Genomic DNA, 27312 nt, shown 5'->3' with positions numbered 1-27312 from the left:
AGATATTTTGAAAGAGAAAGACCATATTCACATAACTTTTATTACAGTACATTGTTATAACTGTTCTATTTCATTATTAGCTATTGTTAATCTCTACTGTGCCTCATTTATAAATTAAGTTTTATCAGAGCTATGTATGTATAGGAAAAAAATATATACCAAACAGTACATACACGGTTTGGTACTACCCACAGTCTCAGGTGTCTACTGAGGGTCTTGGAACATATCCCCCATGAGTAAGAGAAGACCTTGATTATTCCATCTTTCAGCCTTCTTGAAGCTAAGAGTAGCCACTGATACTTTGGCCAAAGAGGCAAAAGCCCCTGGAGAGGGCTTTTCTTTTTGTTTTGCTCCTCCAGCTGCTTGGAACATGGACATAATGCCTGGAGGTGCAACCAAATGAATAAAAACAGAACGGGAAGAAAGGACGAGCCTAGATCCTTGCTGAGATTGGTGCTGCACAGCCCCAGTCTGCCAATCTCCACACTTCGTTACATTAGAAAAATAAACTCCTATTTCTTAAAGTCATTAGACAGCAAGTTTTCAGGTCCTTGCAGCTGTAGGCATCCCTGACATAGTTAGCATGGAGCTTAGAACAGTGTTTCTCAACTATCTTTACTCTGCAACATTTATGAGGGATAGAATCCATTCCCTTCATTAATCGTTACTCATTACAACAGTCATTCTCAACCTAGCAGGCATCAAAATGTGGAATGGAGGTGGAGAAGACTGGCTCTGAACCTTGGTGACTACCAAAGCAATGTCTTCTTGTAAGCATATGTCTAGGAGGCAATTCAATCTGATCCTTTCAAAAATGCAATAAGGATTTTTTGTTCTAAGGTTAAACAACCAAATACTTCCTACCTAAGTTGTTCCTTTCTTTCAAAGTCAATTCTTCAAATTTTACTCCTTATTAGTAAATTACTTAAGTAATTATTACTTAATAACCTCTCATAATAAGCACTCTATTAAAAAAGCAGGAGGGGCTGGGCGCAGTGGCTCACTCCTGTAATCCCAGCACTTTGAGAGGCTGAGGTGGGTGGATCACTTGAGGTCAGGAGTTCGAGACCACTCTGACCAACATGGTAAAACCACCGTCTCTACAACTAGCTGGGTGTGGTGATGCACGTCTATAGTACCAGCTACTTGGGAGGTTGAGGCACGAGAATCGCTTGAACGCAGGAGGCAGAGGCTGCAGTGAGCTGAGATCACACCATTGCACTCCAGCCTGGGTGACAGAGCAAGATCCTGTCTCAAAAAAATAAGTAAAATAAAATAAAATAAAAACCGGGGTACTGACCCCACATAAAAACCAACTTTCTGTTTTGAAAGTATTTATAGTCACAGCTATTCTATTATTACATTTATCATGGTTATAAAAACTGGTAATTCTGGAATTATGTTAAGTACACATGTACTCTATACAGTTATGTACAAATTCCCATGACAACTTATTTCCCAGGGAAAATTTAACTTTCAGATTATCAATCATTCCCTTTCAATGCATTTTACAGTTGTTTTTGATAGTTTCCTACTGATTCCTTAAATTTGAGAAATTTAGGTCATCTTCAAGTAAGCACATTTCTACAGATTATACACAAAGTATTTATACTCAATTTTCAAAACATCTTATGTGCTCCTTTAATTTATTAAACTATGAAATCTGGGTTAAAAGACTTCCAAGCCAGTATCACTAGATCATTTTGGAGAAGTAAATGGGAAATAAAACGACTATTCTTGTAAACGATCAATCTAGCTGTTTCTTTTCAAAATTAATGCAAACTCATCATCAGTGAAGGGATAAAATTAATGTGAAAGACATACATCATTAAGAAAATGACCAACTTCTTTTAACAAACATATCCACACAAATCACTGCAGCTAAACATGCAAGGTAAAGGATATTGCTCTCATTTTGGCAAACTGTTTATTTTTAAACGACAGCCTTATTCTAAAATGGGGATTCTTTAAGATACTCCAAAATAGCTGTATTTCACAATACACAAAAAATATTGCACATAGCAGTCAAGAATATTTAAATTCCTCAAAATCTACAGAAAAATCACAAGAACAATCGTCTTAATTAAATAATGCAAGAAAAAACAAGATTAAAGCTCCTTCCAAAACTGACTGCAACAGATGTGGCATTCAATTTATCTTTTCATGTCATTGTCATGGAAAAGTTCACAAAGAATAATCAGTCTTCTAAATAGGTCTCTCTATTGGCCTAATTGAGAAAGTTATTCAACTGTCACTAAAGTCAAAACTTCCATTCAATGCCCTATAGGTCACCCACATTCACTCTTCTGAGACCACAGAGAAAGGTTTGACCCTGATAAGGTGAATGAGAATGTCTGCCAAAACTGCAGGTGTGCAGGTTGGGGCAAACCATGCCCAATACTTCAGAACAACTCAAATCAATGGGTCCTGTTGGTGATTCTTATGCAACAGATGGCAAAAAGAATAGATGTGGGCACTGTTCATTTGACAAAGTAAAATAGGCCAGGCATAGTGGCTTAGGCCTGTAATCTCAATACTTTGGGAGGCTGACGCAGACGGATCACTTAAGGTCAGGAGTCTGAGACTAGTCTGGGCAACACAGCAAGACCCCAACTCTACAAAAAATATAAAAATATGTTTTTATATAAATGTGTTGGCATGCACCTGTAGGCCTTGTTACTTGGGAGGCTGAGGCAGGACTGCTTTAGCCCAGGAGTTCAAGGCTGTATGAGCTATGATCATGACACTGTGCTCCAGCCTGGGCAACAGAGCAAGACTGTCTCAAAAAAAAAGAAAAGAAAAGAGAAAGTAAAATATACATTTAATTGGTGTAGAATTATCATCAGTCAGTCAGGTTTTTCTAAAAATCACATTAGGCCAGGCGCAGTAGCTTACATGTGTAATCCCAAAACTTAAGGAGGCAGAGGCAGGAGGATTATTTGAGCCCAGGGGTTCAAGACTAGCCTGGGTAACATAGCAAGACCCCTGTCTTCACAAAAACAAGAAAAAAAAAGTTTGAAAATTGCATTATTGGTTTCTTTGAGGGAAAAAACTAGTGCTTAATTAACTTAGATTTTTAAATGAGAAGTTAAGGTGTGGGCCTACATCTTCCCTGAACAAAAGTTGTCCCAAGAGTTTTTAAAATGGTATAGGTATGTGTAGGTGTACCTGTTACAATACGGTGGAAATACATTTAACATTTCTTCAGCTCAGCTTGACAAATGCATTTTCATTATTAGAGACTAAACCAACCCAAGAAAATGTAAAGCAACATTACCATACTTGGTGCCTCCAAGTTTAGATACATCGAAGAACTTCTTATGTGAACTGTCATTTAATGTTTCAATAAGGTACTCAAAGGCGTATCCTGAAAAAAAAATTATATTTTCATTAAACGCAGCAACAAAATGTTTTATTCAACTGAAAATACCTGGAAACTAGCTTTATCCAATAGAATTTTCTGCAGTGGTAGAAATATTCTATGTTTGAGCTGTCCAGAAAAGTAGCCATTAACAACGTGTGGCTATTGAGCACCTGAAATATGGCTATCGTGCCTGAGGAACTGAATTTAATTTATTTAATTTTGATTAATTTAAAGTCACACAGGGCTAGTATCCACCACACTGGACAGCATAGCTCTAAACCATAATTTGTCAAGTAAAAACTAGTAAGATAATTCACTCCTGAAATGTGTTAAGAATACCTGGAAAGGGATAATAAGAATGATTTAAATAATCCACGGGGACGTTTTGGAAAGACATGTCTTGAAAACTGCAGACAAGAATTTGTGAATTCCACAATTAACATTAGAGGGACTGATCAAAAATAAAAACCAAAAGACGGATTTTTACAGCGCATTCAATAAACCAAAACAAAAAAACTTCTCAGTTAAGTCCTTACCAGGGCTTAGTACTGAAAATAAAAGTAACAGACTCTCTAGGAAATTAGCATATTCTCCCTGAAAGAGACAAGTCTTCTGGTTTTGCACGAACTGAAGCTGAACTACAAAGTCAAAGATCCAGAGGTCTCATTTAAATGTGCCTCAGCTCCCAACATTCTAGGGGGCAGTGGTGGGGAGGCAGCCTTGAGGTTGAAAAGAACCTTCAGATCTTTTGTGCAGACTCATAGCGGTGGGTGGGCAGGACCCTCAACATTGTTAAGGTTTTCATCCAAAAGGAGAAAACATAAGCACAGCCCATTTTCAGAATGAATAGTATTTTTTTCTCTTTTTTTTTTTTTTTTTGTAAAGGGAGGTGGACGGGGGAGGAGACAGCGGTGCAATAAATGGTCGGAGAACTGACTGACCAATGTTCAACCTTGACTGCCCCTCATTCGGCTTCCAGAGGCACAGAGAGACTGAGGGGCCTTAGGCTGGACCGTGGAATCAACATCTAGCTGCGTGAGACCCGAACACGGAGACGCAGGCCCCCGCCTTCATCGCTCGCCAATGGGGGGCGGGCAGGAGAAGACGGTGGGCCTCTCCCTGCCCCTGGTGTTGCTGACGGGGGCCAGGAAGCCGCTGGCAGCAGGCAGCGGCCACCGGAGAGAGAGGGGTGCGGGTCAAGGCCGGCGGTGGGGCGGCCCGCCCTGCGGGGGTCGCGCAGGAGGGTGGGGATCGGGAGCCCCAGCTTCCGCGGCCTAGGCTCAAAGGGCGGCCCAGCAGGCAGGCCCCGAGGGGAGCACAACCCGAGCCCCGAGGGCCTGGGCGCCTGCCGAGCGACTCCAGGCGAGAAAAGCAAGGAATTCGGCGCCTAGGCAGCGCGCGTTTCCAACTGCCAGACCCAGCTCGGAGGCCCGAAACTGACCTGCTTTTGGGGCGTCCATCGCCGGAGACCATATTATCCCTCCGGGGAGGGGGCCAGCGGGGGAAGGAGGGGGAGGCCGGGCAGGGAAGAAGGGGAGGAAGACAGGCGGACTGGCAAGGGAGGAAAGAAGGAAGCAGGCTCGCGCAAATATCGCGAGAGCCGCAGAGCCAGCCCCGGGTCTGCGCTCGCGGGATTTGTCGCCTAACTCCCGCGAGATCGTCGGACAGGAAAACAAAGAAAGAGAAGGGGCGGAGCTAACCAGAAAGCGATTTCTCGCGCCGTCCCCGCTGTTCTCGCGAGCGGGGGAGGAGCGCTGGGGAGGCTCCAGCGGTGGCGTTGGCGTGGCTAGTTTGGCCTTCGCAGCGATCCGTTACTTAGTTGCGGCCTTAAGTTTTCTATTGGGGTCATGAATTCGAGCGGTGTATCCGTTCCCGCAAGGTGTCTGTCGGAGTCAGGGTCGGAATCGGAACTACTAGGAGAAAGAGCTCAAGGAGAACCGCTTTCCCCTAACTATAAAGCCTTGCATTAACTTGTCAGACGTGGGCGGCCCACACGCGTGTTTTCAAGTGGGGGCGGCCATACTGATCGGGCGCGTGGGAGGTGCTCAACTGTTGAATGAATTTTTTCTTACCCTCCCGTAGCTTCCGCAATTGCCGACTTCTTCCCAGTGGCGGTTAACACTGCTTAAGCCTCTCCATCCCTCCACCTCAGCTCCTCCGGTCCCTGTGTTCTGCACCTACCCAGCATTGTCGCCTGTGGGCGGCAACTTACCAGAAAGAGTCGCTCATACTCGCTCTCCCCCACCCACTTCTTATCCTCTTCCAGTCTGGCTTCCACTCCCAGAAATGCCTTTAGCCAAGGCCAGCTATAACTCCACTTTCTAATCTCACATATCTCAATCTTGACTAGTCCTCTCCCATTGTTGAAAAATACTCTTCCATTACCTTCTGTGACCTCACACTCTACTTTTTTTTTCTTCTCCTAAGGGTGCTTGATCTCAGGCTCCTCTGCAGACCTCTTCCTCCGCCCAGCTTTTAAATGTACTGGGCACTTGATGGGCACAGTAGCTCTTGCCTGTAATTCCAGCACTTTAGGAGGCCAAAGTGGGAGGATGGCTTGAGCTGAAAAGTTCAAGACCAAACAGAGCATTGTGAGACCCCATTTCTACAAAAAAAATTTAAAAATTAGCTGGGTGTGGTGGCATGCACCTGTAGTCTCAGCTACTCAGGAGGCTGAGGTGGGAGGATCACTTGGGCCCAGGAGATTGAGGCTGTGGTGAGCCATGATTGCACCACTGCACTCCAGCCTGAGCAACACAGCAAGACCCTGTCTCAAAAAAAAAAATGTATTGGACATTAAATGTGTCCCAGGGCTCTGGCCTTGTACCTCCTCCCTCTGTCCATTTTCCCTGGCCCATCTCACGCTTCCTTTGACTTCAGTTATTAGTTAATATGTTGATGCTTCCCAGTCTGCCTGTGACCTGAGCCTATCTCCTAAACCCGGAGGTGTATATCCTAGTACCCATGGGATGCCTCCACATCCCAAGGCACCTCAAACTAAAAATCTCCAAAACTGAACTCATCATTTCCCTCCTTAAACCTACTATTCCTTTTGTATTGCCTGTATTAGCGAATGGCGCCACCATCCACCTGGTTGCCCAATCCAGAAATTAACACATTATACCTGACTCCTTCATCCACTCCGTTTAATCATTGATCCAAGCCCTGTCAACCCAAACTCCAATATATTTCCTTTATTCACCTTGCTATATTTTGTAACATCTCCTTTACAATCCCAGCATGAAATTCATAGGTAATATAATCTACATACACAACAATAAATAATCTACTTAATGACCTAACTGTAATATAAAGAAGAAAAATAGGAAAGTAATTTATTAGAAAATAATATGTATTATAATATGTAGGTGCACAGGCATGTCTATATTAGATGACAAAATTGAGTAGTCAGATGCTTATATCTACTTATAATGAATGACTTTGGTTTTACAGGACATATAATATTCGACTGGGCCAGGCACAGTTGGTGGCTCAAGCTTGTAATCCCAGCACTTTGGGAGGCCAAAGCCGCAGGATCGCTTGATGCTAGGTTTGAGACCAGCCTGGGCAACATGGTGAGACCCTGTCTCTACAAAAACTGAAAGAGTTAGCCAGGCATAGTGGTGCATGCCTGTAGTACCAGCTACTGTGAGACAGAGGCAGGAGGATCACTTGAGCCCAGAAATTCAAGATTGCAGTGAGCTATGATTGTGCCACTGCACTCCAACCTGGGAGACAGAATGAAACCCTGTCTCAAAAAAAGATAAGGCTGGGCACGGTGGCTCATGCCTGTAATCCCAGCACTTTGGGAGGCTGAGGAGGGCGGATCACGAGGTCAGGGGATGGAGACCATCCTGGCCAACACGGTGAAACCCCGTCTCTACTAAAAGTACAAAAAATTAGCCGGGCGTGGTGGTGGGCGCCTGTAGTCCCAGCTACTCGGGAGGCTGAGGCAGGGGAATGGCGCGAACCCAGGAGGCGGAGCTTGCAGTGAGCCGAGATTTCGCCACTGAACTCCAGCCTGGGCAGCAATGCAAGACTCCGTCTCAAAAAAAAAAAAAAAAAGATAATATTCAGCTGAATATGGACAACAATTTTTATTTATGTCTGACGTTGCAAAATAAGGATTCAATATATACATACATATCATGCATAAATACATATTATGAATGCATATATGGTAAATGCACATATGTAAATGCACATATCTATAAAATGTACATATATATCATGAATGGCCTCTAAAGACTAATGAAAATATGTTAGTGACTCAAATATTGGAAGTGTTGTCACTATTGTGATTTTCTGAAATGGTGAATAACTCTTGATAAAGTTCAAAACAAAAAAAAAAACTTTGCTTTTTTTACACAATAGTTGTATTCCTAGAAAATTCCATATATATTAAAACCATACACAAATTACTTTTGTTTTTACTTGTATATGGGGTTAAACTCTAGGCTCAGATAATTATAAACAAATTTGTTGTTATTGTTTTTATGTTTGTGTGTATGTTTAATGTACTTGAATATCTGACAGTATGGGTCTTGTTTGATTTTTTTTTTTTTTTTGAGACGGAGTCTTGCTCTGTAGCCCAGGCTGGAGTACAGTGACATGATCTTGGCTCACTGCAACCTCCGCCCCTTGGGTCCCGGTTCAAGCAATTCTCCTGCCTCAGCCTCCTGAGTAGCTGGGAATACAGGCACATGCCACCATGCCCAGCTAAGTTTTATATTTTTAGTAGAGATGGGGTTTTACCGTGTTGGCCAGGCTGGTCTTGAACTCCTGACCTCGTGATCTGCCCATCTCAGCTTCCCAAAGTGCTGGGATTACAGGCGTGAGCCACCAGGCCTGGCCCTTGTTTGATTCTTTGTTGTGTAATTCTGTAGTGTGGAATGCAGGCAATCTAACATTCATTGAATCCCAAAAGTGCCCCATGATGGTGACAAACAAAAACACCCATTTTCTCAGTGTCCTGCTTCCACTGAGAAGCACCAACTTAGAACAATCATGATATGCTCCCGTGTGGCTGGACTCATTACTTTTTTTTTTTTTTAACAGTTTTATTTACTTTTTGAAAATTTTATTTATTTTAAGACAGAGGTCTGTTTATTTTGCCTGGACTGGTCTCAAACTCCTGAGCTCAAGGGATTCTCCTACCTCAGCCTCCCAAGTAGCTGGAACTACAGGCATATGCCATCTCAGTCAGCTTTACCAGTTTTATTGAGATTTAATTTAAATATCATAAAATTTACCTATTGTTAAACCTTCTTATTTTGTGACAATTGTAGATTTACATGTAGTTGTACTAAGTAATAAAGATCCCATATACTCTTCACCTAGTCTTCCCCCATGTAGCATAGTACAATATAAAAACGAGGAAATTGACATTCATACAATCATTCCACCTTACTCAGATTTAGGCAGTTCTACATGTACTCCTTTGTAGGGTGTGTGTGTGTGTGTGTGTGTGCACGCACATGCGCGCATGCACGTGTGTATTTAGTTCACATGTGTGGCTTTGTGTGACCATCACTACAGTCAAGATATGGAACATTTCCAAGGATCCTTCCTGTTGCCCTTTATAACCGCAGCTGTTTTCCTCCTAGGCTGCCATTTCCTCATCCCCTACGCCCTATTTTGAATGTTATGCAAATGGAAGCTTATGGTATGTTTTCACAATACATTTTTTTTTCAAGTTACATTTCCAGTGAGATTTTAGCACCCCTTTAGATCAGTGTTTTGGGCAATGTCCAGGCTGGATCATCTCTCCTTTTTTTTTTTTTTTTTTGAGAGAGAGTCTCACTGTGTTGCCCAGTTTGGAGTGCAGTGGGGTGATCTCGACTCACTGCAACCTCCATCTCCCGGGCTCAAGTGATTCTCCCACCTCAGCCCCTGAGTAGCTGGGACCACAGGTGCACGCCACCACACCCAGCCAATTTTGGTATTTTTTGTAGACACAGGCTTTTCCTATGTTCCTTAGGCTGGTCTCGACTTCTGTACTCAAGCTGTCTGCCCACCTTGGCCTCCCAAAGTGCTGGGATTACAGGTATAAGCCACTGCACCTGACCCATCTCTACTTTTTAAATTAAACATTTTATTTTGAAAAACAAAATTCAAGAATACAGAAGAATTGCAAGATAATTACAATAAAACTTCATATACACCTTAACTAGATTTGCTTATTTACTGTTAACATTTTGCCACATTTGCTTTGTCTCTCTCTCCTTCTCTGCTATTGCAGAGATAAGATCCTCATTATTCTTATTCTTTTTCTTTTTTTGAGACACAGTCTCACTATGTTGCCCGGTCTGGAGTGCAGTAGGTATTCACAGCAAGATCATAGTGCACTGTAGACTCCAACCAACTCCTGGATTCAATCAATCCTCCTACCTCAGCCTCCCAAGTAGCTGGGGCTACAGATGTGTGCCACTGCACCTGGCTATTTCTTATTCTAATTTTTTTGGTACCATTTCAGAGTAAATTTTAGAGATTATGACCCTTCAGTCCTAAGTACTTTATCATGTATCTACTAAAAATGATCAAATTCAGGAAATGTAATTGATACAACACAATCAATTGTATCAATACAATTCATATCCAAATTTTATGAACTTGAATCATAAAATTTTATTAATAATCCATATTCAAACATTGACACAATTTACAATCCATATTTAAATTTTGTCAATTGTCCCAATATTGTTCTTTCTAGAAACTCTTCTCCAACCCAAAATGCTATCCAGGATAAAGCATTGCATTTAGATGTCGTATCTGTTCAGTCTTCTCTAATTTGGAACAGTTCCTTAGCATTTCATTTTCTCTTATGGTATTGACATTTTTAAAGAGTATTGGCCCATTGTATTGTGGAATGTCCTTTAATTTAGGCTGGCCTGACTGTTTCTTCATGATTAAATTTAATTATGCATTTTTGATAGGTATGCTACATAAGTCATGTTGTGTTCTTTTTGGTGCATCATATCAAGAGGCACCTGCCTTTACTTAGTTCCTCTTTTTTTTTTTTTTTTTGGTAATGGAGCCATCACTTAACTTAAAATCAGAGCAGAGTTTTAAGCCCAGGTCCATGAGACTCTATTTTTTTTCTTCTTTTGAGACAGGGTCTTGCTGTTACTGAGGCTAGAGTGCAGTGACACAATCACAGCTGACTGCAGCCTTGACTACCTGGGCTCAAGCGATCCCCCATCTCAGCCCTGCAAGTAGCTGGGACTAGAGGCATGTGCCACCACACCTGACTAACTTTTAAATTTTTTGTAGAGACAGGGTCTCCCTATGTTGTCGAGACTGGTCTTGAGCTCCTGGGCTCAAGTGATCCTCCCACTTCAGCCTCCCAAAATTCTGGGATTACAGGCATGAGCCACTGTAGCTGGCCTCCATGACTCTCTAGAGCCCATGTTTTTACCCACCCACACTTTTGTGGTTAGACATGGTCTCAGTTATTACAGGGGGTGAGTTGGAGGCTCCCATGGCCTTTCTAAATCTCAGTATGATCTCTCAGTAGTTAAGTCCTCAGTGAGGCTCTGTTCTTTCAATCTATGTTTTAGTTCTACACAGAGAAAGTCTGTTTGGTTATTGATAGTTCCAAAATAAATGTCTTATCTTCAAGAATCAAAAGCATGATAAACACGATCTCCTGCCATTCTGTGGCTGACCTTTGTAGCCACTGCTGAGCCTGATCGTGGGTAAGAGGAGAGCAGTTGGCTGCCAGCCCTTGGCATATGAAATTAAGGGGAACCATTGCTCATCCAAAGCAGGTAAGTGTATGTTCTGCCTATCAAGTCAAGAGGAATGCAGATAGGAGTTTTTTCTCTTCACCAATGAGAGTAGACCACACATTAAAAGGTTTTGTTGTTGTTGTTGTTTTGTTTGTTTGTTTGTTTTTGAGATGGAGTCTTGCTCTGTTGCCCACGCTGGAGTACAGTGGTGTGATCTCAGCTCACTTCCACCATCCACCTCCCGGGTTCAAGCAATTCTCCTGCCTCAGCCTCCCAAGTAGCTGGAATTACAGGTGTGTGCCACCATGCCTGGCTGATTGTTTTATTGTTGTAGAGACAGGGTTTCACCATATTTGCTGGGTTGGTCTTGAACTCCTGACCACAAGTGATCCTACCGCCTCAGACTCCCAACATGCTGGGATTACAGGTGTGAGCCACCGCACCGAGCCCACACATTAGTTTTTAGAAGCTCGCCGAAATCCGTCTGTTGCCAGCAGGTGATTAAGAATGTTGATGCAGGCTTATAGAGCAGAACACTGTCCTTGGAACTGTGTCAAGATATGGAAATGGAAAAGACCCTTATTCCTTGGACCCTAATTCCGTTTTCTAAGGGAAAAGGCAGAATTGCCATCAGTAAAATGACATGGAAACATAAATTTCAAATGTACTCTTGTTATGGTTTGAATTGTGTCCCCCACAAAATTCATATGTTGAAGTCTTAATTCCTAATACCTGTGTATGTGACCTAATTTGGAAATAGAGTCATTGCCGATGTAATTAGTTAAGATGAAATCATACTGGAGTAAGGTTGGTCCTAATCCAATGACTGGTGTTCTCATAAGAAGAGAAAACAGGCACATAGACACACAGGGGAAAGGCCATGTGAAGAAAGTCAGCACACAGAGAGAAACGCTGTAGGATCATGAAGGTGGAGATAGGGCTGACAGGTCTACAAGCCAGGAAGAGAGGCCTGAAGCAAATTTTTCCCACAGCTCCCAGAAGGATTCAACCCTGCCAACACCTTCATTTCTGACTTCCAGCCTCCAGAACTGTGAGGCAATACATTTCTGTTGTTTAAGTCTCCCAGTTTGAGGTAGTCTGTGACGGCAGCCCTAGGAAGTGAATGCAAATACCTTTTTGGAAGACCCAAGGTACAATGAAGACAGTGCAGCAGAGCAGTCAGGAGTCCTGGGTTTCAATCCCAGCCTTGCCCCAATTCTGCTGTGCGGCTACGCCGAAATGAATGAATCTATCAGGCTTCAGCTGCAGAATTCACTGGTTGAAGTAAACTTTCTAGGTTCAAGAAGGATTTTTATAGACTGTGATTTTATGTTTCCACTTTCAGACATAAGTCCTTTCCTTTGCCTCTCTCATTAAAGAACACTATGATGTCCTATCAAATTAGAGCTCCTGATGTCTCTTGGTTTATCTCTTTTACTGCTGGCTTGGTTTGGGTTCCGATCACTCTTATCTGGACCATTGCTTTGGGAGGGAGGTTGAGGGCATTTGATCATTTTCAAAAAGGTGATTTTATATGGTTCAGCCTAAGAGTCATTTCCTAAGTGGTGTCCCTGTTTCAGGCTTGCCTCCCCAACCCTCTCATCATTGCTCTAATCACGCTTTACAATCTCACCAGGATATTCTTTCTTTTTTTGTTTTTGTTTTTGTTTTTTTGAGATGGAGTCTTGCTCTGTTGCCCAGACTGGAGTGCAGTGGTGCGATCTCACCTCACTGCAAACTCTGCTTTCTGGGTTCAAGCGATTCTCCTGCCTCAGCCTCCCAAGTAGCTGGGACTACAGACACGTGCCACAACACCTGGCTAATGTTTTCGTATTTTTAGTAGAGATGGAGTTTTGCCATGTTGGCTAGGCTGGTCTCCAACTCCTGGCCTCAAGGGATCCACCCACCTCGGCCTCCCAAAGTGCTGGGATTACAGGCATGAGCCACTGCACCCAGTCCCATCAGGATATTCTTTCTGAAAGGCAAATTTGATCATGTTTGCTGAAAATCTTCAAAATCTCCCTGACCACCTTCAAGATGAAATCATAACTTTCCAGCCCAGCCTTTGAGGCCTTCTGGGGCCTGATCCTCGCCTACTCTCCAGTCTTACCTCTTGTCCCAAGCCCCATGCTTAACTAACATGGAACACAAACAGAACTAATACCACCTGGATTTCCCTGAAAATAAGCCTCATGCTCCTTCAAGCCTTTGCACATTCATCAGCCAACTTCTAGTTGTCAATCAGAAGCAGAAGCTCCTCTTTTTGAAGCTTTTTCTGCTCCTATGCACTCCCCTCCACCGCTACCCTGGGTTTCCTCTTTATTGCCCTTAAAGCCACCCATGCCTCCCTCTCACAGCACTTAGCTCGCCATGCTGTAATTCTTTGTTTGTCTGTGCATTCACTAAACTGAACTCCCTGAACACAAGCACCAAGTGTTTACTCTCTCTCCCTAACTCCTAGCACAGGCCCTGGCATATGGCCATTGCTCCAGAAAGTCTTGTTGAATAAATGAATTGATAAGTGAATGAATAAATGAATGAAAGAAACCTGATTCTGTATGTAAGAAGTTCCAAATCTATACAACAGACAAATGAGACATAAGTGATTTGAATTATGAAATGATTAATCTTTCAAAAATAATTTTCTATGGGAATTCTGTAAATAGCAAGCTATCCTACTGGTTTTGAAAATATGACTTATATTTTAAAATTCCATCGATGGAAACCTGACTCTTGTAAAGTGGTGGCCTAGACACTTTGGTTTGGTTAAACCACCATTTGAGTAATGTACTAATATCAGAATAGTGAGGAGGATGAGACCTGCCCTTGAGAAGCTTACAAATAGATAACATTAGTATAAGTGATAATAAAAGTAATAGTTAACACCTATTAAACCTTGTTAAGGCAGAGGGTAGTGGTTCATACCTTTGGGAGATCGAGGCCGGTGGATCTCCTGAGCCCAGGAGTTGGAGATCAGCCCAGACAACATGGTGAAACCCTGTCTCTACCAAATATACAAAAAAATTAGCTGGGTATGGTGGTGCATGCCTGTGGTCCCAGCTACTCAGGAGGCTGAGTTGGGAGGATTGCTTGAGCCCAGGAAGTGGAGGTTGTAGTGAGCCAAGATTGCACCATTGCACTCCAACCTGGGTGACAGCGTGGACTCCATCTCAAAAAAGGAAAAAAAAAAAAAAACTTGTTAAATACTTTACATACATTATCTGGAGCACAGTGGCTCACCTGTAATCCAGCACTTTGGGAGGCCGAGGCAGGGAGATCACCTGAGGTCAGGAGTTCAAGACCAGCCTGGTCAACACGGTGAAACCTTCTCTACGAAAAAATACAAAAATTAACTAGGTATGGTGGCACACACCTGTAGTCCCAGCTACTGGGGAGGCTGAGGTGGGAGAATATCTTGAATGTGGAGGCGGAGATTGCAGTGAGCTGAGATCGCCGTACCACTGTACTCCAGCCTGGGTGACAGAGTGAGACCCTGTCTCAAAAAAAAAAAAAAAAAAAGAAAAAATCCTCAAAACACCCCTAGAGGGCATGGTATCGAGTTGTTTTCAGCTATAAGTAAAAGAAACATTCAACTCAAACTGGCTTAAATATAATACAAGCCACACTTTGTACCAAATGAAGTTCTTGTATTTTCTCAGAAACATTAGCCAGCTGCATGGGCAACAGAGCAGCTCCCTTACAGAATTAGAGAAAGGTGGAACTTGAGCAGCTTTGTGAATGGCTCACCTGCCAGGAAAGAGCAGTCCCATTGAACAACACACATGTATCTGATGGCTGATCTTAGCCAGGCCCTATGGTAAGGGCTGGGGGCACAGGATATAAGGCTAGCTCCAAGATATAAGGGTTGTCTCTTAGTTTGAAGAATTGGGACAGTGAGAGACAGACAGTAACAATGTGTCTGAGGAGTCAGAAAAGGTGTTACTGAGAGGCAGTAGTAATTGAACTCAGATACTTGGTGGTCAGGATCTTTGTGGACATTTGATAGTCATTTCCTGTGTCTCCTGTTCAAATGACTCTGAACTTCCCCTGGGCAATTCAGCTCTTCCCCAATTCCCATCCATAGGTCCACCAATGATCCAGTATTCGGATCAGAAATTGGGGATATAACCTAATTAGAAGCAATAACTCACAACAAGACTTGTTGGGGCTTCTGAGAAAGGGAGGCTTTCTTTTTTCCTCAACAAGTTGTGAGAGCGAGGTTCTGACATCTGGAACTGCTGCAGCCATTTTATCACCACAGGGGTGAGTTTGGAGGTGTGGCCTCCACTGTGTGGTACCTGAGAATAAAGCCATTGTCTGTGGAAGGCACAGACAAGAGAGAGAGAAATTCTGGATCTCGGGTGTCATTCTTTCAGATTCTGAATCAAGCCTTACCTGTTCTCTACAAGAACTTCCTTTGGAATTCTCTTCAGTTATGTGAGCCAATGAACTTCCTTTATGGTGTTAAAATGTATAGGAGGTCATTGGTTTCAACTGAGCTCTTGCACTAGGCCCAACAGACCAAACCATAATGCAGTCACTCACACTGAAGTTCCATGCCACCAAGCCTAAATTAAATTGTTTACCTGACCTTAGAAGAAATCAAGAAAGAGAAGTAGTCAAATCCCCAAACACGCCAGCTTTAGCTGGTGTGATGAGGAAGTCCCTTCTGCTTCTACCTTATAAGGAAGGTAACTTTGAAACAACCAATCTGCTTTTCGTTCTCTGTTTCTACTTTCTTCAGCCCTTTTCTGCCCATAAAGCCAACCTCCTCTGCTCAGCTCATTGGAACACTCATTTTATTTTATAGTGTCAAAAGACAAAACAAATTAGGCTGAGCCGGGGCTTGAGCCAAGAGTTTGAGAGCAGCCTGGGCAACATCATGAGACCCCGTGTTTATTTGTTTTAAAAAGTATAAAGAAATTTAAAAAAAATTTTTTAAGTAAAAAAAAAATACATAAATAACAAATTTAGTTTTGTTTAAATATCTCTCCATATCAAAATATCAATGACATTCTTCACAGAAATAGAAAAAAAAATCCTAAAATTCATATGAAATCACAAAAGATCCCAAATAGCCAAAGTTATCCTGAGCAAAGCTGGAGGCATCACACCACCAGACTTCAAAATATTATTACAGGGTGGGCACGGTGGCTCACGCCTGTAATCCCAGCACATTGGAAGGCCGAGGTGGGTGGACCACCTGAGGTCAGGAGTTTGAGACCAACCTGGCCAACATGGTGAAACTCTGTTTCTACTAAAAATACAAAAACTAGCCAGGTGTGGTGGTGCGTGCCTGTAATCCCAGCTACTCGGGAGGCTGAGGTGGGAGAACCGCTTGAATCCTGGAGATGGAGTTTGCAGTGAGCCAAGATAGCACCACTGCACTCCAGCCTAGGCGACAGAGCGAGACTCTGTCTCAAAAACAAACAAACAAAAAAAGCAAAATATTACTACAAAGCTATAGTAACCCAAACAGCATGGTACTGGCATTAAAATAGATGCATAGAACAATACGACAGAATAGAGAAGCCAGATAGATGTAAACCTACAGGTTTACAGCCAAGTCATCTTTGCCAAAGACTGCACATTTATAGCCAACTGATTTTTGATAAAGGTGCCAAGAACATACATTGGGGAAAGGACAGTCTCTTCAATAAATGGTGCTGTGAAAACTGGATATCTATATGCAGAAGAACAAAACTAGACCCTCTTCTCTCATCTTATATGAAAATTAAATCAAAATAGAATAAAGACCTAAATGTAAGACCTGAACTATGAAACTACTAGAAGAAAACATTGGAGAAATGCTTCAGGACATTAGTCTGGGGAACAATTTTTTGGATAAGACCTCAAAAGCACAGGAAACCAAAGCAAAAATAGACAAGTGAGATTGTATCAAGCTAAAAGGCTTCCGTGCAGCAAAGGAAATGATCAACAGAGTGAAGGGACAACCTACAGAATGGGAGAAAATATTTGCAAACTATCCAATTAATAAGGAATTAATAACCAGATATATAAGAGGCTCAACTCAATAACAAAAAAGTAAATAATTCAATTAAAAAATGGGCAAATGGTTTGATAAACATTTCTCAAAGGAACAAGTATATGAAAAATAATCAATATCACTAATCATCTGGGAAATGCAAATCAAAACCATAATGAGATATCATCTCATTCAAGTGAAAATGACTCATCAAAAAGATAAAAAATAACTGGTGAGGATGTGGAGAAAGGGGGCCTCTTGTACACTGTTGGTGGGAAGGTAAGTTAGTATAACCACTATGGAGAACAATATAGAGGTTCCTCAAAACTAAAAATAGAACTACCATATGACCCAGCAATCCCACTGCTAGGTATATATCCAAGAGAAAGGAAATCAGTATATCAATCAATGAGATTCTGCACTCTTATGTTTATTGCAGCACTGTTCACAATAGCCAAATTATGGCATCAATCTAAGTGTCCATCAACAGATGAATGGATAAAGAAAATGTAGTATATATACACAATAGAGTATTATTCAGCCATAAAAAGAATACAGTCCTATCATTTGCAGCAACATGGATAAAACTGGAGGTCATTATATTGGGGGTTCCAAGTTTTTATTTTTCTTTCACAGAGCCGTGCACAGAGATACAAGTATCACATGTTCTCATGCACACGTGGGAGCCAAAAAAGCAGATCTTATGGAGTGAGAGAGAAGAATGAGAGTTACCAGAGGCTGGGGGAGAGTTAGGGGGTTGGGGGGGTGGGGTGAATGAAGGGAGGTTGGTTAAGAGGTACAAAAATATAGTTAGAGAGAAGGTACAAGTTCTAGTGTTTGGTCTTGCTTTGTTGCCCAGGCTGGAATGCAGTGGCACTATCTCGGCTCACTGCAGTTTTAACTTCCCAGGCTCAAGCGATCCTCCCACCTCCGCCTCCCGAGTAGCTGGGACCACAGGCATGTGCTACCAAACCCCACTAATTTTTATTTTTTGTAGAGACAGGGTCTTTCTATGTTATCCAGGCTGGTCTCAGACTCCTGGCGTCAAGCAATCCTTCTGCCTCAGCCTCCCAAAGTGCTAAAATTAGAGGCGTGAGCCACTGAGCCCAGCCCAATTTGTGTTTTTGTTTGTTTTCCAAAACTTGTACCGAAGGTATTTAACTGATGTAGCTATTTACTAGCTGTGCAGTTTTGGGCAAGTTACTTAACATCTCTGAGCTGCAGTTTCCTCAGCTGTAAAGTGGGAACAATACTACTGACTACTTGGATTGTTGTGCCAATTAAATGTATGTGAGGGTTTGTATTTATTTCCAGTGGTGGCTGTAACAAATTACCACAAACTTAGTGGCTTAAACAGCCAATTTAATTATCTTACAGTTCTGGAGAAGTCTGAAATGGGTCTTATTGGGCTAAAATCAAGGTGTCAATAGAGCTGCACTCCTTTCCAGAGGCTCTAGAGGAGAATTCATTTTCTCGCCTTTTCTGGCTTCTGGAGGCTTCAGACATCCCTTGGCCCTGGCTCTCTTCTATCTTCAAAGCCATCAATGATGTCACTCAGACCTCTGCCTCGGTCTTCACATCTATCTCTGACTCTCTATCTCCTTCTTTCATTGATAATGAATCTTGTTATCACAGTGGGGACATTGAATACTGAAGGATAATCTCCCGATCTCAAAGTCAGCTGATTAGCAAACATAATTCCATCCTAAGCCTTCATTTCCCCTTTTGCCATGTAACATCACCTATTCACAAGTTCCAGGGACTAGGGCATGGACATCTTTGGAGAGATGGGGGAATTATTCTGCCTACCACAGTGGTGTATTTGGGTATGGACATGTATCTAGCACTCAGTGAATCATTCTCATAGACTTTGAAGCACAGATGAACATTTAACCCCACTTGGAGGGAATTAAAAGAGGTTTCTAAGAAACCTTAAGAGAAAATATTTTTTTTGAGCTGTTTCCGTTTAAAAACAGTGTCCAAGGCTGGCGCAGTGGCTCATGCCTGTAATTCCAACACTCTGGGAGGCCGAGGAGGGCAGATCTCTTGATTACAGGAGTTTGGGACCAGCATGGTCAACATGGGGAAACCCCATGCTGAAACTCTACAAAAAATAGAAATATTAGCCTGGTGTGATGGTGCACACCTATAGTCCTAGCTAGTTGGGAGGCTGAGATGGGAGAATCACCTGTGCCCAGGGACATCTAGGCTGCAGTGAGCCATGATCACACCACTGCACTCCAGCCTGGGTGACAGAGTGAGACCCTGTCTTAAATAAATAAATAAATAATATAATAAAATAAAAGCAGTCTGCCATTTATTGAATACCTCCGACAGTGTATTCAACAGTTTAGGCCTTTTGCATAAACTATTTGTAATCCTCATAATAACCTTGAAGATAAATATTATTATTCACATTTATTACAGGTGTGAGCCACCACGCTTGGCCATGTGACATTTTAAAGTGTTTATGAAATCTGTAAATTAACTGGGACGGGGCTTCCTGTTGTACAGAGAAGAAAACTGAGACGTGGAAAAATATAATCCCTCATTAGCACTCACTCATTAGTTGGTGGAACTAGGAAAAGTCTTTTTTGATAAGAGCAAAAGAAGAAAAAATGTCTAAAGTTTAGGGCCCCTGCTAAGGGGAAGACAGGTCCAGGAGGGGCCTTGCACTGTGGTTTCCCAGATGGCCAGAGGACAGTGTCTGACAGAGAGAGAAAAAAGGGTACAGGAATATAAAGGGAATTTGGGATGATGTGGAAGCCATGTCCCACTTAATTTACAGATTTCATAAACACTTCAAAATGTCACATGGCCAAGCGTGGTGGCTCACACCTGTAATAAATGTGAATAAAATAATAAAATTAAATGTCAGCACAAGAAGGGAAGATGAGAAACCATCTAGTTTAATGGCTTTATATATGGGCATGGGACTTGCTTAAATTCCCACAGTGAGTTATCCAGTGAAATAATGGCAGAGCAAGAATGGGAAACCAGATTGTGGGCCCCAATCCCATATGCCTTCTGGAAACAGGGGTTAACTGCTCTGGTTTCCTGGATTCAGGAACAAGCTGAATCCTCTCAGAACCACTCCTCTGCTCTCGATTCTCTGAGGGCCCTTCCACGCTATTTTGCAGGCTGAACCAAATGGTTTGTGCCCAGAAAATACTAGGTGAAGTTCAGAAGTTACAGCTTGAGCTGCTGTTAGGCCTAGTGGCCTCCAGGAGGCAGCAGTAGGCATTGTCCCTTCCAGTGACAATTGTCTCTGTTTAGAGACAATAAGCAGCGTCTGACCTTGACATTTGTGGTTAATAAAACACTGAGAGAACAATAAGGGATTGAAGTTCCCACTGTACCCTCTAGCATGGCAATAAAAACTGATTTTTTTTTAACATTTAAAACACCCAAATGGCCCTTTCAATCAAAGCCAAAGGGTCTTGCCCTGTCGCCCAGGCTGGAGTGCAGTGGTGCGATAGCTCAGTGAAGCCTCGACTTCCCAGGCTCAAGTGATCCTCCCACCTCAGCCTCCCAAGTAGCAGGGACTACATGCCAGGTGTACGCCACCATGCCTGGCTAATTTTGTTGCCCAGGCTGGTCTCAAATCCTGGGCTCAAGCGATTCTCCCACCTCAGCCTCACAGAGTGCTGGGATTTCAGGGGTGAGCCACCATACCCAGCCTCAAAGCAGCTATTCTACTAGACTAGATGTCTATTCCAAATGAAGCTGCCCCTAATCAAAACATTGCGGTCACTCTTCTTTCAGAGTGGCCTTCAGAGCTGGGACTGGACCAGAAGGGTCAGGCTTGAGGGTGAGCATCTGCTTTGGAGGCCGTTCATCTAAAGCCCCTAAGACTAAAATCTGACTTTTTCAGGTGCCCTGGGCCTGTCTCCTACAAACTTCCACTCCTCCCCCACTGATAAAGAAATATCATCCTGGACTGGGCATGGTAGCTCACACTTGTAATTCCAGCACTTAGGAGGCTGAGGCAGGAGGATCGCTTGAGGCCAGGAGTTGGAGGTCAGCCTGGGCAACAGAGTGAGATCCCATCTCTACAAAAAATAAAGAAATTAGCCAGGTGTGGTGGTACATACCTGTAGTCCTTGCTATTTGGGAGGCTGAGGTGGGAGGATCACTTGAGCCCGGGAGTTCAAGGCTGTAGTGCGTTATGACTGCACCACTGCACTTCAGCCTGGGTGACAGAGCAGGACCCTATCTCTAAAAAAGATATATATATATACACATACATATATATACATATATACATATATACATATATATACATATATACACATATATACATATATATACACACATATATATACACATACATAAAATCCTGGTTCAGGCCACCATCATCTCTGCTCTGGATGATGACAGCAGCCTCCTAACTAGTCTCAGCACAACAGCCAGGGGATGCTGTTAAAGTGGAAGCCAGCTCATGTCATTCTCTGCTCAGAACTCCACACTGGCTCCCATCTTACTCAGTGTAAAATTCAAAGTCCTCACGATGGCCTCCAGGGTCCTGATCTGACTCCTCCTCTTTGGCCTCATCTCCTACATCCTTTGCTCACTCTGCATTTGTCTCATTCCTTGCTCTTCGCTGTTCCTTGAACACGAAGCACAATCTCTTCTTTAGGCCTCTGCATTTTCAGGTACCTCCTCCTAGACAGCCACATAGATTGCTCCTTCACTTTCAGTGGGTCTCTGCTCCAATTTGCCCAGCTCGGTGATGTCTTCCTGAACACCCAACATATATGGCAAACCCCAGCACCCCTTATACTCATTCTTTTCATTCCTCTCCGTAGCACTTATTGATACAGAATGGCTGAGCGCCCAGCTAAACTCCACCCTTAAGCCTGGAGCCATGGCCCTAAGTGAAAACAGCTGACCCCCTTTTTTTCCATGAAAATGTTGCTTGTTTGGTCTGCCCTGCTCCTCTCCTGTGCCCATAAAAAGACTTCAGCTGGCAAAGCAACACAAGCGGCTGACTGGTGGGGATGCAGGCTGCTGGGAGTTGGGGATACAAGAGGCTGAGCAGTGAGCAGAGAAGCAGCAACGGAGTGTTGGAGACTATGGATAGATGCAGCTAACTTCAGACAGTGTGGCTTCAGGGAAAGATCACCTTCTTACCACACCATCCCCTTTCCAACTCCCATGCTGCTGAGAGCCATCACCCAATAAAATCCTCTGCATACACTACCCTTGAACCCGTCGTTCGTGTGACCTGATTCTTTCTGGATGCTGGACAAGAACCTGTGTGCTAAGAGGGCAGGGGCTTGGACACTGCTGCATGGATGCATAGAGCCTGCTCTCGCCGGAGAGAAGTAACTGGCTGGTTCCAGCATTCATTCCCTCCAGTTCCTGTACTCACTTGCTTGCATGCTCCCTCTCATGAGGAGTGGCCAGTGGCAAGCTGAGTGAAACAAGCCACTCCAGTTCCTGCCAACGAAGGGGGTCAAGGTCAAGGGAACCATCCCATCTCATCATCATGGTCTAACATGCTGCACATTTAACTCATTTGTTTGTTGTCTATTTCCTACTAGAATGTAGGTTCCATGAGGGCAGGGACTTGGTTGTTTTGTTCTCTGTTGTATCCCCAGCCCCTAGAATTGGCACATGGTAGGAGTTCAATAAATATTTATTGAAAAAAAGCATGAATCAAGTGACCCTGTAGGCAAACTCAAAGAGAGACTCAGCTTGTCTCTCTGAACCTGGAGTGGGAAACATCAGAGGCAAAGATACCTCTATTGATTCTGGTCATATTCACCTCTGTGACTTCAGTTAAGTGAGTGCTTAAATTTTCAAGTTGAAAAGGTTTTTCCTCATTGAGGGAGTATCTATGGTGTTGGCAGCAGGGATGGTGGAAAACTGCTCAAGCAGCAGCAAAAAGCAGAAGTCAGACAAGCTGAGGCTCCTCCAATCCATGCGTGGAGAGCCCTAGGGAAGGTGTCTCATTCCTGGGTCAGATGTCACATAACCTAGTGCTTTTTCTCTCTTAGTTTTAAAACTGCCTTTGCAAAATTATGACAGTAAGAGAAATCTGACATAGTTGACTCCATCTTGCTTCTGACTTCCAAGCTGTTCTTGGTCATTCCTGGGTGTAAGTCAAGTTAACCTTGGGAAGAATTCATAGTTTAACTTGAAAGCAAAGATGATAATAGTCCTTCCCTAAAACTAACTCTCTCCTCGCTCAGGGACTGACAACAGCCTATGTCAGACTAATGAAAAGCCATAAGAGGCTAGGTTCAGTGGCTCACATCTGTAATCCCATCACTTTGGAAGGTGGGGAGGTGGGCAGATCACTTGGGGTCAGGAGTTCAAGACTAGCCTGGCCAACATGGTGAAACCCCATCTGTACCGAAAATACAAAAATTAGCTGGGCATGGTGGCACATGCCTGTAATCCCAGCTACTCAAGTAGGTTGAGGCAGGAGAATCACTTGAACTAGGGAGTTGGAGGTTGCAGTGAGCCGAGATTGTGCCACTGTACTCCAGCCTGAGCGAAAGAGCAAGACTCTGTCTCAAATAATAATAATAATAATAATAAATTTTTTAAAAAAGCCATTAGAATATGGGAGGGGCTTGAACTCTGCTAGAATGTAGGTATAACTTCTATAATCCCTGAAACATGAGCAGTAATGCTCAGGGGTCACATGGCCAGAGGTCACAAGACTTGTGACTTTCCTAATTGCTCCTATAGATAACATCACTATTGTAGAACCTAAGATTAGATTTTTTTGAGATGTTTTCCAGATTCACCCTACCTGGACTCGTGACTCATGACTCATCTGGTCCTGTGGCCCCACCCAGAGGCGGGCTCTGTGCATGAGGACTGCTTTCCACACCCTTGTAATTTCATCCCCAACTAATCAGCAGCACCCATTCCCTAGCCCCCTGCCCACTAAATTGTCCATTAAAACCCTAGCCTCTGAGCCTTCAGGGAGACTAGTTTGAGTGATAACTCTAGTTCTCCTGTCTGGGTCAGCCTTGTGTCAGTTAACTTGCTCTACTCCAATGCCACAGTCCCAGTGAATTGATTTTGTCTGTGCAGCAGGCAGGAAGAACTCATCTGGTGATTGCAGTTTTAGGACCCAGAATACCTTTGTGTGTTCTTAAAACAAGAAGCTTTGTCCCTGGAAATGTAATGACTTGATCCTGACATTCAGAGAGAAGGGAGATTAACATAATGTTCATGGAAGGAATTGAAGTTTGGTTCCATAGCTCAGAGCATGCCACATCCCTCTCCTATGTTCTCCCTTTCCATGCCTTCGCCATCACCTCATCTGGGGCTGGATTTCCCCTGGCCTCCTGACTCTATCTGTAACAGCCCAGCTGAGCTCCCCAAGGCACCAAATTGATGACAGCCACTTTCCTGTTCAAAACCCCCAGTCTATGCACAAAAGATCAAAGTCTAAACTCTAGCTCAGCTGGGCGCGGTGGCTCATGCCTGTAATCCCAGCACTTTAGGAGGCCAAGTGGGGCTGATCACTTGAGGTAAGAAGTTTGAGACCAGCCTGGCCAACATGATGAAACCCCATCTCTACTAAAAATACAAAATTTAACCCAGTGTGGTTGCGGGCGCCTGTAATCCCAGCTACTCGGGAGGCTGAGGCACAAGAATCACTTGAACCCAGGAGGTGGAGGTTGCAGTGAGCTGAGATGGTGCCACTGCACTCCAGCCTGGGTGACACAGGGAGACTAAGTCTCTAAATAAATAAATAAATAAATAAACTCTCCAGCTTGATATTTGAGCCCTCTCACCTTCCTGGATCTTCTGCGTCATCTCACTGAGTCATCTGCTTTCTCAGGGGAAGCAGGCCCTGAGCTTCCCCACATCAGCCTCTCTGTTTCTGCTGTTCCACCCTCACCCCCCATTCATCTCCCATGACAGAATGCCACCCCCTTCCTCTCCGGCTAGGCCAACCCACCCATCCATCACCCTGCACCCTTTTTTTCCCTGAAATCTTCCCAATCTTTCATACCTCAGTGTCACTGCTTCTCTCTCAACATGGATGACATCATTATTGCAGCCTTCCTGACAGCTCTTCCGGAAGACCCATGGAAGGGCCCTTTCAAACCAGGCACTGCTGAGCAAAAGGGAGGCCGGGTTGGAAGGATTTGGCAGGGCTACTGAGGACCCTTCAGCGCCACTGCCTCCCACTAGCCCCATCTCTTGAGGCCCTCCCCCAGCCTCTTGGCCTTTGAACTTTCAGAGCCCTGCCCTACACATGCTGCCTGCTCTTTGTCACCCTGTCCCCCCCAGCTCAATCTTTCATAATGTGAGAGCATCTATCTCCCAGCACCAGGTATGTCCGTAGGATTGAACTTTTTTTTTTTTTTTTTTTTGAGACAGTCTCTGTCTGTCACTCAGGCTGCAGTGCAATAGTGTGATCTCAGCTCACTGCAGCCTCCGCCTCCCGAGTTCAAGCAATTCTCCCACCTCAGCTTCTCGAGTAGATGGGACTACAGTCATGTGCTACCACTCCCAGCTAATTTTTGTATTTTTAGTAGAGACGGGGTTTTGTCCTGTTGCCCAGGCTGGTCTTGAACTCCTGATCTCAAGTGATCTGCCTGCCTCAGCCTCCCCAAGTGCTGGGATTACAGGCATGAGCCACTGCACCTAGCTGCATTGAACATTTTCTATTTTTCATACAATTCAGCTCAAAACACAAGCCCACTACTGTATCTGGTACTTAGATGAAGAAGCTGCTGTCTGTCTATGCTGGAGGAAAAGCTGGCTGTATTGATCTTATTCAAAGATACTTTTGTCATGCAATAATGCAATATATAGAAAACCTAGAGGATTTTCAAGGTCATTTTGACTAAATAGGATTTTTACTTTAAATGCTGACTTTAGAACCTATGCCTGTATAAGATGTGGCTCTGCTATGTAGAGTTTGTGAGATTATTAGGAAGTATGACTCCATTTGGAAAAATAGCTGCTCTGAATAGGTAGAGACCTTTGAAAACTGTCTCTGAATCCTAGGATGTCTTCTCCTGTAGGGTGTGAGCCTTGGGAGGAAGCTGGGAGCTGATTCAACTGATGCAACAGTGTTCTGACCCCTTTTTGTCAAATGAGGCAACTGAGGCCTGAAGGAAATAATGTATACAGTGGTCCGTTTCCAAGAAAAAGTGCCTTAAATCAGCTTAGGTCAGCAAACTACATAAGAAACAGGATATACTAGGCCCCTGCTTGGATAGCCGATGCCTGCTTGTTGTGTGCAGCCCCCTCACCACCCCCTGCCGCCTTAGTTGCCCTCACCCGAACCAAAGAAGTTTAGTCTAAAATGAAAGTTTATTAGTCTGCAAAATAGCTTGCTTTGTCTGTTCTTATCAGCCTGCCCAGCTACGTGGGTCATAAGTCAAATACTTAAAGAGCCCCTGAGCTAACTAGGATTGCAATGCATTGTGGGCTGCAACAAAATGCAGCAAGACAACCCTAAAGAAAACACCTAAAGCCCCTACCCAACAACCAATAGACGACGTCCAGGAAGATTGTGACCCCATAGTACTCAAGCCTATGAGGAACAGGGGAAGGGACCTGCTCACTAGGGGATAAATTGCTTGTTAAAACTGTGCTGGGTGTGTCTGCCCATCAGACACCCAATCTTGCAAGACCATCATTAAAAGTCTCACTTTTGCTGATCTCCAGGTCTCTGAGTTCATTCTTTGGGTTTGGACAGTTAAGTTTGTTTCTCACAAGGCCCAGAGAAAGGAAGCAACTTATCAGAAAGTCTGAAGAAGACAGCAGGTGAGACCCAGCTTGGCAAATTGTCACAATCAGGACACCACCATGATCAGATACCACGATCGCTGCTGCTAGCTGAAGAGTCACTCTGTGCCTGCCACCATCTATACTAGTTAATGCCTCACGCTCTGCTTCTTAATACACTTAAAGCGTGTGACTGGACACTGGAATTCTCAAGGGCCACTGAAAAATCAGCAGACCCAGCAGAAGTATGGCCGCCTCCTCACCTTCCATGCAAGCCCATCTGATCTGCTGAGCCCAAATCACACCACAAATCCTGCTACAGGGGAGTCTGGGAAATACATATCTGAGCTTTCCAGCTTCCTCAGTGGAGGAAGGCACACAAGGAGAATGAAATTGATGCTGAGCACCAATTCATCGTTATAAACTTGTTTCTGTTAAACAATTAGCTGCAGTAGATTCAGATTCAGGTGCCTACAAATCAAAACCCCTGTCCCACACAGGTTCTGTCTCTGGTGAGA

At 43.6% G+C, this 27312-nt stretch overlaps 1 protein-coding gene across 2 annotated transcripts in view; it reads right to left on the bottom strand.

The window, feature by feature from the left end:
• The window catches only part of IREB2 (iron responsive element binding protein 2), a 62080-nt gene extending 57040 nt beyond the window's left edge, over window positions 1-5040 (bottom strand). The window contains exons 1-2 of one of the 2 annotated variants that reach the window (XM_024232583.3): window positions 4806-5040; window positions 3278-3367 (exon numbers count right to left, since the gene is read on the bottom strand). In XM_024232583.3, the coding sequence (XP_024088351.1) occupies window positions 3278-3367; window positions 4806-4824 (109 nt within the window). In that variant the 5' untranslated portion in view covers window positions 4825-5040. Of the gene's footprint in view, window positions 1-3277; window positions 3368-4305; window positions 4752-4805 lie in introns of those variants that run through there. The other variant, XM_024232585.3, reaches the window with a different exon arrangement.
• Between the last annotated feature and the right edge of the window lie 22272 nt (window positions 5041-27312).

Source organism: Pongo abelii, chromosome 16 (genome assembly GCF_028885655.2).
Source record: "Pongo abelii isolate AG06213 chromosome 16, NHGRI_mPonAbe1-v2.0_pri, whole genome shotgun sequence".
Classification (NCBI taxonomy): domain Eukaryota; kingdom Metazoa; phylum Chordata; class Mammalia; order Primates; family Hominidae; genus Pongo; species Pongo abelii.
This window is presented reverse-complemented; position numbering and strand designations above follow the sequence as displayed.